General features: G+C 39.1%; 1 protein-coding gene and 1 long non-coding RNA gene across 2 annotated transcripts in view; one reads left to right on the forward strand and one right to left on the reverse strand.

Annotated features, from left to right (window-relative positions):
- The window catches only part of HEATR5A (HEAT repeat containing 5A), a 56863-nt gene extending 42782 nt beyond the window's left edge, over window positions 1–14081 (forward strand). The window contains exons 29-37 of the mRNA XM_066322139.1: window positions 1118–1352; window positions 1690–1938; window positions 3577–3704; window positions 4696–4843; window positions 5561–5833; window positions 8235–8459; window positions 10439–10593; window positions 11992–12205; window positions 12483–14081. Coding sequence (XP_066178236.1) covers window positions 1118–1352; window positions 1690–1938; window positions 3577–3704; window positions 4696–4843; window positions 5561–5833; window positions 8235–8459; window positions 10439–10593; window positions 11992–12205; window positions 12483–12784 — 1929 coding nt within the window. The 3' untranslated portion in view covers window positions 12785–14081. The remainder of the gene's footprint in view (window positions 1–1117; window positions 1353–1689; window positions 1939–3576; window positions 3705–4695; window positions 4844–5560; window positions 5834–8234; window positions 8460–10438; window positions 10594–11991; window positions 12206–12482) is intronic.
- On the reverse strand, window positions 13947–18467 carry LOC136363068 (uncharacterized). Its single transcript, XR_010743894.1, has 2 exons — window positions 18339–18467; window positions 13947–14554 (listed from the first exon to the last, which is right to left on the reverse strand). It is a non-coding gene; the product is annotated as an uncharacterized lncRNA (long non-coding RNA).
- Window positions 18468–20606: the final 2139 nt, after the last annotated feature.

Here is a 20606-nt window from a genome sequence, read left to right on the forward strand (position 1 = left end):
CTATTCAGGAAAAGATAAAGTGCTGTGATCAATTTGAAATCATTACATAAGAAAAGGTTTTTAATAGCATGTACCAACCTTTCACTGATTAGAAGCCAGGACAAAATTCAGACTAGATGTGAGGCTCAACTTTCAGAAGTGAAGATCTGTGGATTGTTCCAGCCTATAATTAAGATCACTAGAATTCTTCAAAGGCGACTCTGTAGAGCTTCCTATAAGCTTTTCTGACCTGTAATTTACAAATATTTCACTTAACCCCTAGGCAGTTCCTTCTCCGTTAGAATCTGACAGAAATTGGAGAAATTCCCCCATCCTGTTGCTGCAGGGAAGTGTGAGACAAGGGCTTGGTGTGTGTTTAGTTGCTGGCCTGGGACAACACACTGCAACCAGCAAACATGAAAAAGATGCAGGAATCATAATTGCAGGAGACTAGTATTCAACAAAGCTGACTTGAGATTCATTGAATTTAAATGTGTGTTTTATAGTTGGGAAGAGCTTCCCTCTGGGGGCATTTTGGAGAGACTATAGAGAGCTGTTTGTCTGAAACATTCTCAATTCTATCTTTTTGATAACCAGGGTGGTAACTAGGGAAATTACCACTAAAATTAACCTTACAGATGGGAACACCCAAAGTTTGCAAAGTATGCAGGATTGTACTCTTTATTCTTTACTGCTAACAAGAAGTAAAACATAATTTTGAGAAGTCAGTTTCAAGTGCCATATAGCGTTTCAGTTAAAAAAAGATTTAGGAATGAGTTAACTTGTTTCCAAATCATTATTACTGCTATATTATTTGATAGTTCTTCAGTCTTGTAGCTATAACAGGGTTTTATGGTTGGAAGCAGAAACTGGACAAATAATATTTTAAGAGCAGGGTAATTAATTACAGGTAGGAATTTTAGTAGTTTCCCCCTTTTTGGGGATTCTTGCATCATGATTAGCTGGGGAAAGGATTCAGAACATTTAGAGAATAAGTGTTTGTTCACCCATGCTTTCTGGACTGGAAGCAGGAGTAGATTCTAGGAAATCTCATGCCTGTTCAATAGGCAATAGTGCTAGTGATTACAGTAGTTTTCCAAGTGTTAATATTTGTTACTCTATCCAAATGTATCAACAGGTTTACATAGTTGCAGTTGAAAAGCAGAAAACCCAAAGTGATGCACACAAGCACTGTTTAAAAATGGCAAACTCCTCGGAAGAAAGCTACAGAGATGTAACATTTTCAGCCAGTGGCCTTCTGGAGTTGGTACAGGCAGATCTGGGAACTCTGAGCAAGCTCTGGCTTGCTGCACTTCAGGATTTTGCTCTCTTAACTTTGCCTCCAGAATATGCATCACAACTACCTGCTGAAGGTAAAAAGGCCAATGATTGTATTTCCATTTGTATAGAGAATAAGCCTATTATGGACCTGTTTAAAGATCAGGACTGCTTTTGAGAACAGAGTTTTCATAGATTTGAAGAGTAGTTTGGTCTTCTTATTCATTGGCTATCTTTATGGCTGAAAGATGAAGTAGGTAATCTATTGCACTCTGTCCAAATAAATGTAAATGAAGTGCCCTCATTGGCTTGAATTTTAATGCCAGACTTTAAAAAGAAATTCATACACAGAGCACAATCCCGTTTTAAGAATGAGAAAATACAGTAACAAAAAATAAATTACACCCTTAAAACTATTTTTTTTTCTTGTAGGTGGTACATTTTATACAGCAGAAACAATTGAAAATGCCAGACCTCATTACTACAACTCCTGGGCACTGATACTTTATGCTGCAGCTCTATGGCTCACTAGCACAGGTTTTGTTGTTGTTGATCCAGATGAAGGAGTTACAAATCTCTCCAGACCCGTTACCCCAACTACCATGTGTCAAGATTCTTCTACCAGGCCCTTGGTGAAATCTCCTGAGGATGTGAATACTGACAGATTTCATCTTATCTTGGGTTAGTGAGTGAGTGCATAGTCTGCCTAGATGCTGCAACTCAAAATGTAGATAAAAACTGGTAGCAAAAAAAAAAAATTAATTAATTATTCAAATTTAACTGCATCATTCAGTATTGCATCTTTTGGAAAAACATACAGTCAGAAGAATTTTAAGTCCTAGTGAGAAAATCATAAGGCGTTTTCCCAAATGTAATACAAAAACCACTGTGAGCTAAACAAGCCCTAAACAAATGCTTATTGCTCTGCTCATATAACCATGGAAGTTCAGGGGTGGATTTTACAGTGTTTGTACCAGTACAGTTACAGAGTATGTGGATTAGTTTCACTGCAGTACAGTTTTACATCACACAGTAGGTTATAGGTTGGAAAGGACTTGTGGAGATCACTTTGTCCACCTCCTGCTCAAGCAGGGTCACATAAAGCCAGCTGCCCAGGACCATGTCAGCTTTTGAATATCTGTGTGGCTGGAGACTCAAGCTCTCTGGACAGCCTGTGCCAGCACTCAGTCACCCACGCTGTAAAAGGTGTTTCTTTATGTTCATGTAAAGCTCTGTTCAGCCTCCACTACTGCAGGAGCTACTCAGGTAGTTGAATTCAGTCCCAGTTTTCTAAGTTTGCACAATTAGGCATTTCTGATTGCATGTTTTTCTTGGCCTCTCTTTTGTATCCTTCTTTTGTAATCTTTTTCTGGAATGAGTCTGTATGACTTGGTGGCATATGTCTTCTTTAGAATCCCAGTCTTTCTGCAGAGAGCCAGCTGCCTTTTGAACTCCATTGCTCTCTCAGTTAGAAGTGGGACTTCTGATATAAAAGCTGCTCATTTCCCCTGCTTCCTCTGCTGCTTAGTGCATCAATTTTCATGTACTTGACCATGGGCAGCTGGCTTGTTTATTCTGCTTTTGAATAAAACAGCATTTTAATTTTCATTCCCTACAGAGAAACTTAAAGAATTTAAAACTGCTTTTCTGTTGCACAGCTATTGTTTAGTGGACATTGATTGGTTTCCCAAGTCATCACACATTTTGGAATTACAGCTGTACAACTGGAATGAGAATATGGATTGTAGTTTTTTATGAGGGTTATCTCCAATATTGTGAGAAGTCCTGAAAGCTAAGAAAAAAGATAACTCTTATCAGCTGTAGGATTTAGAAGCTTAGGCTTCATGTAATTTACTTCCTGCTGCTTATCTAGTTGTGGTAGTTAGCATTTTTAGCTTTTTTTTGGTGGGAAGATAAAGCCTCAGCCTTAGAGTTTGTGAACTACTATTACTTTCAGCATTTTCTTCCACTACATAAATTACAGTGATCAGGGAAAATATTCTGCTATATACTCTTTATGAATTGTCCTGTCTGCTCATTAGACCTTGTGTTTTATTCAGAAATTGCTGGGGTTTTATTTTTGTTAGTAGCCAGTTATAATAGGGTCTTGTACTGTCTGGAAGGTGAAGTTTCTTGTATTGTTTTGATGGAAATAGAGATCTTGCCCCAAGGTATGAACAATAGGAGATGAATCCCTTAAAATACTTCTTCTGTGGTTGCCAACCCTTCTGTGAGCTTACTTAGTAGTGGAAAAAACTACTTAAAATTTCAAGTATACATGGGGTTTACTTTTTTTTTTTTCTCTTCTGATGCTTACAGGAATTAGTGTGGAGTTCCTGTGCTCTCCTGGATCAGATGCAGCAATGGAGAACATTATTGCCTGTTTGCATGCCCTGCAGGCACTCTTCGATGTCCCATGGCCAAGGTCTAAAATAGGTGGTGATCAGGTAAATGTGACCAGGTGCCCCCCAGAATTAAGGCATAGATTTAGTCTGAGCTTAATTTTAGCATTTCTACAGTCTCTTGTATTTCCAGGAATCCTCAGCATATAAGTAGCAGGTAAATTATATGCTTTGCCCAAATCCAAAGCTGTAGAGGGAGGAGATAAAAAAGAACACAACAGGAATCTGTAAGGTGGGGGACAGAGAATTGGAGGACATTTCATCAGGAAGGAGTCATTAGATGGTAGGATGAGAGCCAGATAAAGACAAAATTCTGGAAAAGTGAGTTCTTTTTCTCTCTGTCAAGGCATAGTTGAATTAATTCTGTTGTAAATATCAAAGTTGATAAAAGGAGACTGGACTAAAGCAGTGATACAAAAAAAAAAAAAAGGTTAAAAAAACCCCCAAACAAACAACAGCAAAACCCCATTGTACCACAACAGTGATCCTAAAAAGAAGTAGTAATCTGGAATTATTTTTTTTTCTTTAAATCAATTCTTTATTATAAATGAATATATTATTATATATATTAAGCCCCACGCAGCCACTCAAATATATTATTATAAATGAATTTCTTTAAATTCATCCATCTGCCATGCAATTGTCTAACCCAGTGAAAGTGATAAAGCCTGTGGCTAACTTCTGCTGATTGTTGATGCTCTGTCCAAGGAAATGAATATAGTGTAGGAAGGATACAATGTACTGTCCCCACCTTCAGGAGATAAGAAGCCAGAAGATAAAGATTACTTTGGCTTTTTTAGTTGCCCTATATCTGAAATAACTGTGATGAGTGTTTTGTTGGGAGAATTGATAGGGACTGCTGTTCCTGGGAGCTAGGAGCTGGATGGTGAAAAAAATGCCAACTCCTGTGATTGTATCAATGCCATTGTGTCTCTTAGATCAATCAGAGTCATACTGTTGCCTTTAACAAGCTTTAACAAGTTCCTGAAACTCCTGCACTAAAATTAAAATGCATCAGATGTTTTTCTCCCTGTAGGAGTTGGGTGTAGAGCTGCTGAATGTTTTGCATCGACTGATACTGACCAGGGAGTCACCTGATATTCAGCTTGCTGCCCTTGAAGTGGTTCGCTTGATTCTTTTTGCAGCTCAGGAACACGTGAAGGAAAAGCGGAGAAGTGCAGAAGGTACAGTGCTGTGTGAGATGTTTCAGTACCTATTGTCAGGTATTCAGAAATAAAGCAGTTCTTTCCTGCATGTGTCTTTGTTGAAGTGTTTCACTGTTGGATTTTAATTCTATCAAGACAGTCCAGGTTCCTGATGTTGGAGATTCATAGATAGCTTCATATAAATTCTATAGAATTCATAGAAATTCTAGAAACATAGATAGTTTAGGTGTTGAACAGAGGGCAGAAAGTGAGGAGAAAACCTGCAGAAAGTGCAGCTGGGTGGTGTCAGGGAGGGAGGAGTCCTAGGGAAAAGCTGGGGTCAGCTGCAGCTGAGCAATGGACAGACTCTGCACACAGAGCTGTTACAAGCCAGGTCCCAATAGTTCCTCTGACTGTAACTTCCTAACATTCATTCCCTAAAAGGGAAAAAACCAGGTGAAGAATCAAAATGCTTGTATCAGGGGACATCACACTGTCTTGGTGCCTCAGGATCTCGTATGTCAAAGTCTATTGTGCACCCTTTTGGTTTTGGTCATCACTGTTTATTTGATTAGTTTGCTTCTTCAGAAGGATGGGTGTTTACTTGTAGAATTTTGGATACATACTCAGGCACATTTATATGTGTCAAGATTATAATTTGGTGCTGAAACAATCTTAAGAAGTAAACTTTTTGGAAACAAGTCACAGCCTGTATGTAGACTTCTGCCATATTTATTTTTTTTTTTTCTCTTGCAGTTGATGATGGTGCTGCAGAAAAGGAAACATTACCCGAATTTGGGGAAGGCAAAGACACGGGGGGCCTGGTGCCTGGGAAGTCCTTAGTCTTCGCAACACTGGAGCTGTGTGTTTGTATTCTTGTCAGACAGCTTCCCCAGCTCAACCCTAAATTAACTTACAGCCCTGCAGTGCCACCTGCAAAACATCTGCTGCTGTCAGAAGATGCAAGTAGACTGGTAGCAGCAGCATTAGTTATTCTCTCTGATGTTCCTTCAATCTGCTCTCCTGAAGGTATGCTGTTTCATCACAAGAAAAGATAAATGAAAGAGTATTAGGCCCTTCTTTCCCTTTCTTATGACCTGATTTTCTTAGCCGAGTCTGGCAGCAAGTTTTGTTGATTTGCTTGTGACAATTTCCTTTTCTAATTATTTTTAGACTGTCAAATTGCAAAACAAGTTACAAAACTGAAGCAATTAAATTAGCAGTTACTCTTTTCCTCCCACCCTGTAGCAGTGCAATTAATAGATGCATTTTGTACTGGGAAGTATACAACAGCTACATGATTATATGCTACTTCAGTTGTCTGTTCTGGAACTTAAAATGCAGACAAATTAAATTTAAAAGGGAAATGCTACCTTGCCATCATTTGAACATTAACAAACAGCTGTGAGGAATTACAGTTGAATTCTCAGATTAGTTGACTTTTACCCATGATTCCTTTTGGATTCAGTCCAAACTTTAGGATGATTCCCCACTGCCAAGCCTCAATATCATGTTCATACAGATAATCTTTCAGTCCTGTTACAGCCACACAAACCATTTCTGCCCTATTCCTCTGTTCCCACCTTGAGTATTGTTGTTACACCTTACACAAATTTTTTGGCGCTTACCACCCCTGAAAACTTCTTTTTTTTTTTTTTTTTTTAATTTTTTTTCTGTTAAATGATCCTCCTTTGGGGAATATGATACTCCCAATGGAGTAGCTATCAGTCCTTGCACTCCTTGTAAGGTGATGATATGCTTTCTCATTTCTATCTGGAGCCTGCTGTTTATCAGTTCCAAGTGAAAGGAAATAAACATAGTATCACCTAGGTCTAAGGACAACTTATTATGAAAAATAATCTGTGATTTTTTTCTCACTGTAGTTGTTTTTGTCTTTAGCTGTCCATTATTCCACAAACAAACAGTTTGCAGGAACAGACCACAGAGAAGTTCAGCATTTTCTTCAGGTGACTAAAAAGAGGAGCTTAAGCTTGCTTATGCAGTCAGTTGAATAAGGGAGGAGCTCCAAAAGCCAGCTCATAATTAAAGTGTTGACAATTCCTCTGTGGAATTGCATTTTTCCCCCCTTTAGTAGGTAACTAAGTTACTCTACCCTATCTCCCCATCCCCTTAGTAGGACTGAAGTTACAGTCCTGTGACTGCCATGTCTTTTACTTGAGGCACCTGTCATGATATGTTTGCATTAAAAAATTTGCAAGTCAATTATGTTCATGACCTACATTTCCCACTGAATTTCAACAGCAAGTTTTCAAAGACTTGGCTGTTCAAAAATAGATGTCCTCAGATTCAGGAAGTACTTACACATAAGTCAGAGACCCTCATTATTCAAAGGTCTCTCATGAACATCAGTGTATTAAAATCTTAAAAGCACAAGCATTTTGTTGTTTAGGGGATGAGATAAGCCACATGCTTAACTCTGTGCTTTGCTGAGTCATAACTTAGGACAGGAGGAACACATAAGTATGCAGGTTTCTAGATTGCCTCCAGTATATGCAGAATTCTGTATTACTATTAATGCATAAAAATACATAAAACTAAGTGAAACTGCTGTGCCATGCTATTCCTGTAAATTTTAGAACATTTTTAGGGGTCTCTTACTATGACTAGTCAACTATCAGTTTCTCAGACATGAAAATCTTTCTAGTAGCCTGTGGAGCAATCTGCTTCTCTCCTTAGGTCTTCTCTTTTCCAAGATCTTTTTAGAGGCTTCTATTTAAATTCTAGGGGGGGTTTATACATATATTTATTCTGAAATCCTTATTACCCTTACTAACTTCTTGACTTCAGTGATTTCCTGGAGCAGTGGCATCCTTAGGTAACCACACATCATGTGGTAGAAATATTTCCTCTTGCCAGTTTTTTGCCTTGTAATTTCCTTCACTGTGTAGTCTTCACGTGCAAAATATACTTAGATGCTTACACTTCATTTTCTACTCTTCTTTCTATATAGTAATGTATACAAAGTATATCCTATGTACCAGTATATATACTGGTATATACTGTATACACTACTATACTTTATATACTTCCTCCTCAGTGGTTCTGATCTTTCTGTTCCTAATTTTCTCTGAATATGACATAATTCCACACTTCATGTAGTAAAACCATCAAAGAAAATATATACAGTGCTTATTTTAAAGGGGAAGAGGTTTAAGTTCACTTAAAGCAGTACAGCTCTCTTTTTGCTACAGCATGCCACGTGATATTTCTTTTTTTAAATCTTTTTTAAATCTTTTTTCTTTTTTAAATCTTTTCTTCAAATTACCAGTGCCTCTATTCATAGATATGCTTTAAAATGATAAATTTTAAATAAAAAAGAGAATCCAAGAAAACTGCCTCAATTTTTTAAATATGAAAGGTACCTGCCTTTTTTTTCATTTCTGTGAAATTAATGTGCATTGTTTTACAGGAAGTGTTTCAGTTCTCCCTACTATTTTGTACCTAATTATTGGAGTACTTAAAGAAACTGCTGTGAGATTACAAGATGGCCAGCTACCTCTGCCAGTTGCTGCATCTCTACAAGCTCTTAAAGGACTCTTGTCTTCTCCAATGGCTCGGGCAGAGAAGAGTCAGAATGCTTGGACTGATCTTCTGCGTAGTGCTTTGGTCACAGTGCTGGACTGTTGGGATCAAGGTAAGCAAAAATGTTGGGGTTTTTGAGTTAAAAATGAGAGATGTTTGTCTGAAGTGTTGTTTGGTTTTGTTTGAATTGAGTTCATGCACACCTGTAAAAGACTTCTCTTTTAGTCACAAGAGAAGCAGCTGGTTACCAAGTACTGTTGGAGCTATAGGGCAGTCTTATCCCTGCAGTCCCTATGAGAAGTCACTGTAGGAGAATCCACAGATGGCTGGGACAAGGAATTCTGCCCACCTGGATATTCTAGAACACGTGGGTTAATTGTAAGGGTGGTGGGTAAAAGGGCCTGGCCTTCAGCCACCAGCCTGGGCTGGAGGGGAGTCCCAAAGAGAGAGGGAGAGAGAACAGCAGGGTGAGAGCTGAGAGAGAAGGGAGAGAGAGCAAAGGGCAGGGGGAAGAGAGCAGGAGAGAGCGAGAGCAGGGGGAAGAGGAAGGGTGAGAGTTAAGAGAGCGAGGTCTTTGTTACAATCCATTATATCTCCTTTTGTGATGAATATTCTAATTTACAGTGACCAACCAGCACAAGACACAAAATCCTATAGAATCTACACACAGCCTATAAGAACTACTATATTACCATACTGTGTTATATTTTAAACTCTAAAAGCTACTCTTTAGACTTCTGTTTTGCTGCATTGACCTTTGGATCCCTCAGCCAGCAGAAAGGTTTTGTTCAATCCAAAGGGATTCTCCTTCAGCTAGCTAGACCATTGTTTTCAGGTTCTATAGTAACTAAGACTCAGTATCCTCCAACTCAAAGTGAGCTTTCATTTCTATCCCGATTATAGGTTTCATATTTTCAGAATCTTTGCTAAGCAATCATATTTATAAGGTTTCCCTGATTCATCTTCCCCAACAGTCACCATCTATAAAGTGTAAATGTGGGTGTTGTGATTTAAGCCCAGCTGAAAATTAAGCCCCATGCAGCCACTAACTCAACCCCCACTCCCTCTTCCCCCAAACCCAGTGGAGTGGGGAGAAGAATTGAAGTCAAACTTTTATGTTGAGATAAGAACAGTTTAATAATAGAAACTAAGGTAAAATAAAGTAATAATGGTAAATGACAGTAATAATGAAAAGAAAAAGAGAAAAACAAGTGATGCTCTATTCAGTTGCTTACCATCTTCTGACCAGTGCTAGACCCCCCTTACCCAAATCATCTGCCCTTCCAAGTAACTCCCCCAGTTTATTTTCTGGGCTTGATGTTCTGTGGTGTGGAACATCCCTTTGGTCAGTTTGGGTCACCCATCCCAGCCACACTCCCTCCCAGTTTCATTTGCTTGTCTTCATTTGCTTTCTCCATGAGAAAGGGAAAAAGTCCTTGACTTAGGATAAGCACACCTTAGCAAAAACCAAAACATCAGTGTGTTATCAGCCCCATTCTCATTCTGAATCCTGAACACAGTGCTGCAACAGCTACTGGAAACAGCCACTAGTGTCTCTAGTGAAGCAAAGGGTATTGAAACAGTAGTGCAAGAAAAGAATTTATTGTCTTTAATCAGTTTACTGTGTGCTGCTGCTTCAACTTCCTGAGTTGGTAATATTTTCTTTGTTCCTTATGTTTAATCTCTTATGTTGTAATTTGTTGTTGGAACTTGTCTTTACAAAATTGTTTAAAACTTTTAGCAAAAGAATATACATTCTAAATGCAAATTTTATATCATTCTCAAATAGGTTGTATTCAAATATGTCATACCAGCTCTTCAAAGGTATTTATTGGACTTTATGCAAAGAAACAATGGAACAGGAGTATGCTATAATTTTAAATTATGCATATGATCACCCCTGAATTCCCATTTTGGCCTTGGCTTTTATTACAGTAAAAGTCCATCTCACTGTTTCAGAGGATGTTGTGTGTTTGAGAGCAGAGGTTCCTAAAGAAACGTAGACATTGATATTTCTATTCCACCTCTTTGTGCCACTTCAACTCATACAATTTTTAATGCAATCTAACAATTTTCTTCCTTGGTTGATAGTAGGTGGCCTTCTCCAAGAACTCGATGAAGTCAGCCTTCTCACTGCTATTACAGTATTTGTTGTGTCTACCAGCCCAGAAGTTACTGCTGTAGAGTGCCTTCAGAAGCGTTGTATTGAGAAGTTTCAAACAACACTTGACTCCAAAGATCCTCTTGTAAGTGCTGGTGAAGATATTAGAATGTCACTGCCATACTGAAGGAATATTAGCTCATTTTAGTTGTGTTCCTGGTCCTGTGTGTTGATGGGAGTGAATTCTCTCCTGACTACATCTGCTGTATTTTAAAATACACTTTGAACAAGTGAGCAAGAGCATGTCCAGCAGTGCATTTAATCATTGTTCTGTATGCAATTCTGTATTCCTGTTATTATTTTTTTTACTGCATTAGACTCTGTGTTCCATCCATTGCTAAGTACACATCACCGTTGTGTAATGTTTTGATTTTATTTGCTCATTTTCTCTTCAACACACAGATACTGTCTTTTGCACAGGAAATCCCTCAACTGTGAGTCTTTGGGAGCTGGAGCAAGTGCCACCACAAAACCATTCCTGTGCCATAAGCATCAGCTCCTGGCCACTGCTGGAAGCAGCTTACTGAACTAGATGAATGCTTTGTTCTCACCTAGCATAACGATTTTCATGGAGTGGCATTAGATTATAGTGTCACAATTTATGTATTACTGTGCTTCACCTAAAAAATATAATGTACAGGGAAAAATAGTATTTATACAAATGGCTTTTTTAGGTGTTGGGACTACCTCACTTTCAAAGTTCAGCTCTGGAAACAACTTCCATTAGATTTCTATTTCTATTTGTTAGAATTCACTGAAAGCTGCTTTTCTTGCATCTCCTCTATATATATTTGTGTAATAAAAATTAAACAAAGTTTAATTTACTTGAGAAATAACTGTAAGACAATACTTTTTTATTTATCAGTACACTTCTAATATTGTAAATATTAGGTTTCCACTTTGGTTTTCACTGTTAGGAAACTGAAAATGCCAAATATGACTGCAAGGAAATATTAACATGCATTTGCAAATTTCATCCAAGTATTTAGGCATCAGAGCTGTTCAGGAATTATGTGGGAACTTGGCAGTTTCAGTCCTATTGAATTCCAAAGAGATGCAAACTACTGCACCATTTAAGGTGTGCCTAAATTGTGCCTACAGTTTGACAGGGATGTTGGTTATATTTTAAGCACCACTTTTTTGGTATTATTGCACTTTTGCTAAGAAGAGAGTATTTTCAAAATAATACTAATCTTCAAACAAAAATAGGGGTTTTTCCTGAGCTCAGAAATGTCAGAAGATATCAGACTTGATGGAAAGAAACAGAATGCATGATCTGGTTTCTAATAATAGTTGATTACAAGTTACAATGCTCCTATAAAGTATTACACATGAGCAGCCTACAACCTGATGAATTTTCAAGTTGTGAGGCACATTTTTCCCTCTCCCAAAAATGTTCTCTGCCAAGCTGTTAGATTTAGAACACACAGAGATGTGTTTTGAATTGTGACCCTTCATAACTGAAATTTTGTTTTCCCTTTAGGTACAGTGTAAATGCTACCAGCTGCTGCACTCCATCTTCCAGCATCCAAACAAAACTGTGTCATACCCTTACATCCATTCTTTAGCACCATCCATTGTGGGGAAACTGCAGGAAACTGAGAGAACTAAACCTGAAAATGCTGCTGAGCTTCAAGTCATTCAGGAGGGAATCAAGGTGGTTACAGCTCTGACAGCTGCTGCTGAAGAACAGCACCGTAAGTTGCTTCCATTTCTTGTATCCAAAGCATTAAAGGTGCTCCAAGTTGCCATAAATAACAAACTAAAACCAAAACGACCGCTAGGAATTCAGTCCTGAACACTAATTGCAAACAAAATTGCTCACAGGAATGTTGGGGTTTTTACCCTGCAGTTCAGCTGACATTTGCAGCTTTACAGTTTGAATTAAATGCTAACTTAGAGAAATACTTCCAGTTAGAATTTGACACTGCTTTAAAAAATTGTGTATTTAAGTTCTGTTTTCAATGTTTATAGGTGCTGCCTTGGTGGCCTGCTTTCTTCCCATCCTCATTTCCTTTCTTTTGGATGAAAATGCCCTGGTTTCTGCTACCATCGCAGCAAAAACTCTACATGAGTTTGCTTTGCAAACTCTGATGCAGATTGGGCCACAGTACTCCTCAGTTTTTAAAAAACTAATGGCCTCCTCTCCAACCATGAAAGCCAGGCTCGAGTCAGCTGTTAAAGGCAATCAAGAAAGCATCAAAGTGAAGACTGCTAAACATGCAAAAAATCCTGGGAAAGGTTCAAGCATTCAGCTAAAGACCAATTTTCTTTAAATCCCCATATTGTCATTTTATGCACTTTGATATCAGCAGCAAAAAAGTCTTTTAATTTCTAGTCACAAAGAACTGTCATGAGTTGATCTCATGTATTTCAGTTTGTATGGAAGTATTACAGAAAGGTTTTAATTGAAATCAAGTCTCTAAATAACTTTGTCTTAGTGTAAGACTTCTTAAATATCTCTAAACACTAAGAATAAACCAGAGGTCATCAAATCTATAATGTTTTTTTTAAATTTTGGACTAAAATATCAGAAATGCACATGCCTATACTAAAAAAATATAGTGAACTTTACCACAGATATATTTAGGAGCATCCCACACGTAGCCATTCAATAAAGTTAACTATTTTTTTCCAATCCATATTTGTAAAGAATAAGTTGCTGTAATTGTTTTTTGGATTTAACAGGGACATAAATTTACAGGTTGTAATCTATGCTCATTACTAATTTAACACACTGCATCGTTCATTAAACAGATTAAATATCCTTGTAAGCCTTACAATAGTTTATTGCTGATCTCAGAAAATCCAACTCAGTGAAGGTGATGTGGATAGCTTTAATCCTAATAACACCTTGAGCTGGCCAAGATGTCCCAAACGCAGCTCTGCAGTGTTTAGTCCTCTCTGGGGACTGTGGTGCACACAGAAGGAGTGCCAGGCTCAGTTTTCAGTGTGCTGTGCTCACTTTGTGTTGAGGGAGCCAGGCAAGAGCTGACACATCCTGTCCAGGGCAATTTGATCAGACTGTGCCTCAATTCAGAGCTCTGCTCTCTCTGGGTGGGTGTTCCCTGATCTTTGAGTGATCGCTGATATGTACTTGTAATTTCATTTCTGTATCTCTGCAGTGAGAGATGGAAGTATTTGAAGTCACCTTGTCTTGTGTCTATAAATAGAGTGCAGCAAACTCATCATAAGAAGTGTGTAATTAACGTTTTTAGCAAGGAACGTATTTTAATATAGAAAAATAACTATCGAAACTGCAATGGCTGTAAAGTATTTTCTAAGTACAATGGATTGACTTCTTTCTTAATACCAGTATTACCTAAACCAAACACTGTCAAACTGAGGATGCTATTTCCTTCTTGAACCTAATTGCTTTAAAAGGAAGAAGAAAGAAATATTTACACAACTGAGAAACACACTGTGACTCAGGAAGAGTGTGATGTACTGTATTTTATTAGAAGTTTTGTACATAAATATAATTGTAAATTGTACAGAATTAACAATTTGACCAAAGTTCTAACAAATTCTTTTTTCTAATTTACATAAATAAAGCTAATTTTCTTCACTTAACATTTGTCTTGGTTATTTTATCCAATAGCAGAGGACCTCTGAGGACTCGTGTATCAGAAAAGAAGTTGTTGTATGCTGCCTCAAAGAAACTAATAGTAAATGTTTGGGTTGGATGCATCAGGGTCTGTGACTTGACATTGCTGGTCTTCCTCTGTTGTGAGCAGTACAATGAGTAAAGAAGTAGGACCAGGAAGATTTTTTTTTGTGTAAATCCCTGTTTTGTGCCAAATGCTCAAGTGTATGAACTGTGGGAGAAGATGGTTGAGATGTTTTCCATCTCTCCCTGGAGAACCAGAGGTCCTGTGTTCCACCTCTTCACTGAAGTCAAATCTGTAGCTGCTGGTTGTGTTTTAAGGGACTTATGTTAAATTTGGCAGCTACTCATCTTTATGTCATTAGTATTTTTTTGTCATGTTGCTTTACCCTTCCAAGTTTACTGCTGGGGTGTTTTGTTTTGTTTCCCAAGGCTGCTTCTGGAAAATCACAGATTCTTATCAAACTTAAAGCCTTTAAATGAAACTCAAGTCATGTTTGCCATCAAAATGGCCAGATGTATTCCTGAGGAAGTTAGTTGCTACCAAAGGTATTTGTGGCTACTGTTTTGTTTTCTGTCATGTATAGCAATGTGCCAACATCTTTTCATGTTGAGAAGACAATCTGTTGAAATCCTATTGAAAATTTATTGAAAAACTACTGCTCAAAAACTTCTAAGAAGCATATTCAAATTGCTGTTAAAAGCCAATAATTAAAGTTTAGTGCAGCTTAGTCCTAGATTTCTTAGAGTGTCTTGTTGCAGGTGCTCACAACTGAGCCATTGAGAAGTGCCATAATTATATGATTTGACATTTTTTGATCAAGTCTTGAGGCCACATGTGGAAAAGCACCATTCTCAACATATCTGTGAACTGCAGAAGGAAAAATTATTCCAATAAAGAGAGCAGTGGCTAATCTTAATGTCAGTTGTAAATGAGGACAAATGTGTGAGCTTTATTTACCCAGATAATTATTTTATTCATAGAGTTAAAATACCTGTGCCCTGAGTTCTACTTTCTTACGTACACATAAAGCAATCAGTTGCATCACATGAATGGTACTACTCATTCAAAATTTTATAAAAGAATCTTACAGATATTATCTTCCTTCAGTTATAAAAAGATTTTGGCCTTTAAATATCAGGTGTCTTTGATGCAGTCTAACAAGGAACTTGCATAATTCTCTTTTTTTTCCTGAAGAAATGAGCAAGACCACAAAGCAGTTTTGGTTTTAATCCCACTTGTCCTTTTCAGGCATTGCTTGACATGCAAGGCCTCGTGTTTAGCCAAGCAAAAGAGCAAACATGTGTTTAGCCATAAACCAGAGCCCCACTTCTGGCACTCCAGCTTCCTGTGTCCATTGCCTCCTTTCTGATTGGTTTTTGGGCCATTTCTCTACAAGAACAATACATTTTTTTCCAGTAACTGCTCTTTGCAGTGCAGCATGTGGCCTGCATGTTTACTTGGTGTGTTTGCACTGTTTGTACAAGAAGTTTAATGGCTTTGTGTGACGAAAGGTCGTGTCTGTCTCTAACCTCAAGTGCATATATACACACATGAGTACATCATGGAACGTCCTGTTTAAGTGCTAAGCAAAAATTATTTGCAGACAACTTTCTGTTGACTGCAACGAACCAGAATGGGTCAAAACTGTGCAGAAGTGTCACACAGTGGGAACCCATCACAGGTGTGGTTCTAACTGGATACAATTCTGTAGCACTGCAGCTGAAACAGCAGCTTCTCTGTTAGTATTGCTCAGACCAGAATAAGTCTGAGACTGACTGGTGTACTCCAAGGTGCAGAAGTCACCTCCAGGCTCAGAGAGGTATCAGTCCAGTGATGCACATATCACCATCAAATAGGATTACCAAATGCACAGCACATTTTTCCTGTTAATGAATGTCAGTTGTTAATTGGAATTTCCAAAGAGACTTTTCCCCTCAAGACTGCCACAGCAGTATCAAAGTGAGCTGTTGCAATTGCTGAAGTGATGGAGGGATCTAGAATCATTTGCTGGATTATCAGAAGTAACAGTAATTCTGCTTAATAGGCAATCAGGTGGAAACCTCAGGAAGCAGCATTTCAATATAGCTTTAATTTGACTAAAGTTGGATGGATCTGTGATAATAACAACATATGAGGGGTCTCTGTGACAGTCTCCTCTAAAGCATCATCCCTCGTCTCAGCACTAGGTATTACATGTTTTGTTTTCAGGTTCCTGACATGTAACTGTCTTATCAGTGGACAGTAAGTCAGAAACAGTTTCCAACATGATGTTTCTTGACTGGTCTACTCAATAAACCACTTGTGCTTCCTGCCAGTGAAAAACCTAGCCAATGATACTTCAAAGTGGGCAGGAAAGCAATTGCCTTAGACAATTAACACTTCATTTAGGAGGAACATACAGCAGAGTCACTCCCTCTGGAAAGTAGCATTGTTTGGTCAGCCCCGATCCTGTGGGTGTTCCTAGATACTGCTTTTTGCACATGAGAACCTTTAATCCTAAAAACTGGCTAATAAACTGACTTTTCTGTAGCCAAGTGTTAAAAGAAGCACTCAGATTTGTCCATAGCACTCAAGCAGGAGCAGCCCTGGAGCTCTTGCTGTAGGTGACGTTTCACAGAGGACTCCCATTCAATTTGCAAGCAGTTCAAGCTGTTTAGTGACAGTGAGCTATAGATTCAAAGACCTAAAAATTAAAAAGCATATTTGGCCAAACATGACGTGCTCTACCTTGCCTCTAACATATCTAAAGTAATGAGTACTGAAAGCTGATTATGCAAAATGAAATAAGGCAGCTGCATTAGAGACTTGATGTTACCTGCACAAGGGAAGCCGAAAGATGTCAGTGCTATGCCACCAACTTCCCCAAAATGTGTGGTTCTTACTTTGATTTTGATGTACAGCTGTGGATTTTTGAAGCTTTTTTTTCCCCCCTAAAATATTCTCTGGGGAACAAGTGGTTTATTCCATATAACAATGGAAGGGGAAGTTACATCTAAATATAGAAAAAGTCGGGCTGAAGATACTGTCTGAGAAACAGGTCAGTGGAAAAGCAGCCTTTTAAAACCTCCTGCAGTAACCTGTGTTACATTAACCCAAATTCCCTCACTCTGCAGCCAAATACCTGTTCTGGGCTATGGTTTCCATACTCTCGTTTATCTGAAGTGCAAAATCTGAGTCTAGAAGGAAGAATGTGACATCAAATCCCCTTCCCCTGTGCCTGCATTCCAGCTGCTAAATGGTGGCCCATGCAGGAGGGACAGGGCAGAGCAGAGCATATGCACACACACTCTGTGCACATTAGTGCCTGGGCCAGCTTGCCTCCTGACTGCACAGAAGAACTGTTTATAAAGATGAGGAACTGTTTCTAGAAGTTGCTGATAAGCTAAATTTAGTAATGACAAAGATTGATAAAGTCCCATTCTAAGCTACAGCCTTATGATTTGCCTTTGTGTAGCCCAAAAAATGCATTTTTTTAAAACTAGTGTTAATATTCATGTATTAAAATTTATGTGAACTATCTCACTGCCAGTACAGAATTACTGAGAATCCCTGTTGCCACTAGTGGGATTTTTTTTCTTATTATAACCTTCTCTGGGGACGATTTTGTTTGTGGTGTTTTTGTGAACATTTTTTCTTCCCACTGCATCAGTTCTCCGTGTCCTTCTCCACAAAAAAAAAAGAAGGTTTTGTATGAGCCACATTTTCTGTGGAAGTACGAAGTACAGGCCTCAGGGATTCTGGAAACAATTTTGATTTATCTCTAAAAATAGAAATATTATGCAATTTGAAAATACAACCTATCATTATGAAGGCAAATGCTCTTAACCTCATCTTCCCTCATGTAAAATTCATGTCAAACACCAAGAAAAAATTGTCACAGATGTATGCACGTTTTATGGGAAATACAAGGATAACTGGTTCAAGCTGCCGCCACCAAATTAACCTGAAATTCAGTTAGGGGAATAAAATAATTTGCTTATAAGAAAAAAACAGGTACTTCTTCAAGTGCCTTTATTAATCAAGGATGGGATGAAGAGAGGAAATAGAAGAGGTAACACAAGTGAATGTATTTTCCCCTCCAATCTGAGGCACAAGGCAAGCTGGTGTCCAGCTGCCAGGCCACAAGTGGCCAGGGAGAGGGTGGGAGGGTAGATGGGCTTATTTTTAGTCCTTTCCTCCCAGTTCCCTTTAGAAACCAACAAATGTGGGTATAATTTACTTTCCTAGATGGAGAATTCTTAAGCTGGTTGGAGAAGGAGTCTCAAGAACGAGTGGTCTGGAGTTGGAGCCACAGCCAGTTGGAGCACAGTTCTGGGCACCCTCTAAACCATGCAGTAAACGTAGAGACATGCAGACCCTTAGGCTTAAACACTTGCAGTCTCCTATCCTGATTTTCCCCCATAATTTTGGAGATGTGGTTTTCTCTGTGAGATTCTGAGATTCTGTTGATCTCTGTTGAGATTTTGGTTTTCTCTGTGTGAGGGCAGCTGCACCTGGGGACCATATGAGAGGATTTTTTCTTGGTAGGCAGTTCCTGCCTTTCCAGTAGGTTTCTGTGCTCCTCACACAGGCACTGGTGTGACACCTCTGGTCTCTGTGTGTCTGTGTGTGTTGCTCAGTCACTGACTGTGGCCCAGGTCTGTGCTGAGACTTGCTGCTCCAGTGCTACCACACTTTGTGGATAAATTGAAATGATGCACAGAAGGGAGCTGCTCTTCACGTTGGTCTGGGCCATAATGTGAGCACGGCTCTCCCTGAGGTCCTTCAGAGCAGCACTTTCTGAAGCCTGCCAACACACAGGTATTTATCCACAGTGTCCTGCTCGTTCTCTGCACTTGCAACAGCATTCAGAACCATCAGCTGCAATGATTGAGGATAAGCAACACTCATTCCTAAAGACTTCTGGAGATTTTCCTGGCCAAGACAGAGGAGAAATGGGTGTTGAATGTATTGGCTGGAGAGCAGAGGGACTGCAGGAGCAGCTGCTGCCTGTGGAAACCAGCTGTTCCAGGCTGTGGTACATCTGGGCTGGATCTGCGTTACATTTGGTGGTCAGGATTTGAAACTATATTCTGGACTTTACCTAAAGAAATGGCTTTCAGTGCTGTAATTTTCCCCTTCAAGAGGTAATGAATATATTAGCTGTCAGGGGTTCACTCCTGCCCCTCTAGGTTTGTAAAGCTGTACCTAGACTACACAGAATTCCCCCAGAACAATTGAATCCTTTTTCCTTTTTTTTTTTTTTTTTTTTTAGATCTATGTTTTTCTAGTAAATGGAAGGACTTAGGCAGACATGCAAGTATCTAAAATGCAGTTCTTCTTGCTAAAATCTCAGAACTATGTGCAACTTGCTGTTAGAGATCTTTTCTGGTTGTGTTCCTTATGTTCAGGTAGCCAGGACTTGCTGACAGACTTTTCTGCTGGGTACAGGTGCTAGAGGGCAATGTGCTCCAGGGAACCAGGAGAGAGGAAAAAGCAGCAGGGAAGGAACAAGTAAAAAGGCTGCTGAGGAAGCAACAACATTCTAGGAAGATTTTTCGAATCAAACGAGTGCTGAAGGATTAGGACAGGACAGAAAGGAAAGAATGGGGAAGCAGAACAAGAGGCACACGCCTGGGTAGTAAAAGAAGGAAGAGAAAATAATAATTAAATCAGTCACCTTGTTGATTCATCGCTTCAAAACAGCCTGTGTGAAATATAACTTAATAGCTGACTGGAATCCTAAAAAATATTTTACAAATTGAACTGCTCTGATTTGGAAAGTTCACACTGTTTTCTGTTCCATGAGATTTTCTTGTTCTATTTTGTGCTGCCTATTATTTAGGAAGAGACTGCCAACCACCCATGAAAACCAAAGCAAAACACTTCGTAGTAGCAGCGCAGGATGAGACAAGTTAACATGACTATAAAAAGTAACACAGTTATTTGCATACAATACTGGGAGTCTCTGCCTGTTACTGAAAAATGCAAAGCCCCCACAGCAGGTTCACATTCTGTACAGCCTCCAAGTAAACCATGAAAACAGCCGCTGCAATAAAGGAAACGTGTCAGAAAGCACTACTTGTTACACACACACAGAAGGAAAATCCTGTGTATTATGCAAAGTAGGAGGACAAGTTAGCAGTGATGTAACTCATCAATTGCAAGAACAGCCACATGCCCTGGTTCCCACTGCCCTTTCAGTCCTGGTTACAACACCCCTGCATACACACTTTGGGTGTTTACATCCACAGATTTCCAAATGGCTTTTAAGGAGTGAATTGAACGGCAGAATTCTCACCACTCTGCTTAGCTGAGGAGTTTGGCCTGGATGGTTTGGAGCCTTTGGGAATGGAGAGCATTCCTTGGCGGGTGTTCAGAGGAAAGGCAGGGTTGGGAAGTGTCACAGCTTTTCGAGGGCGGGTGGATGGGAGCAGAGTGTGCTTACAGGTTCCTGGTCCCTGTGATCCCAGGGAGCTGCTGTAATTGCTGGCAGCAGCTCAGTCCC

Source organism: Sylvia atricapilla, chromosome 6 (assembly GCF_009819655.1).
Source record: "Sylvia atricapilla isolate bSylAtr1 chromosome 6, bSylAtr1.pri, whole genome shotgun sequence".
Classification (NCBI taxonomy): domain Eukaryota; kingdom Metazoa; phylum Chordata; class Aves; order Passeriformes; family Sylviidae; genus Sylvia; species Sylvia atricapilla.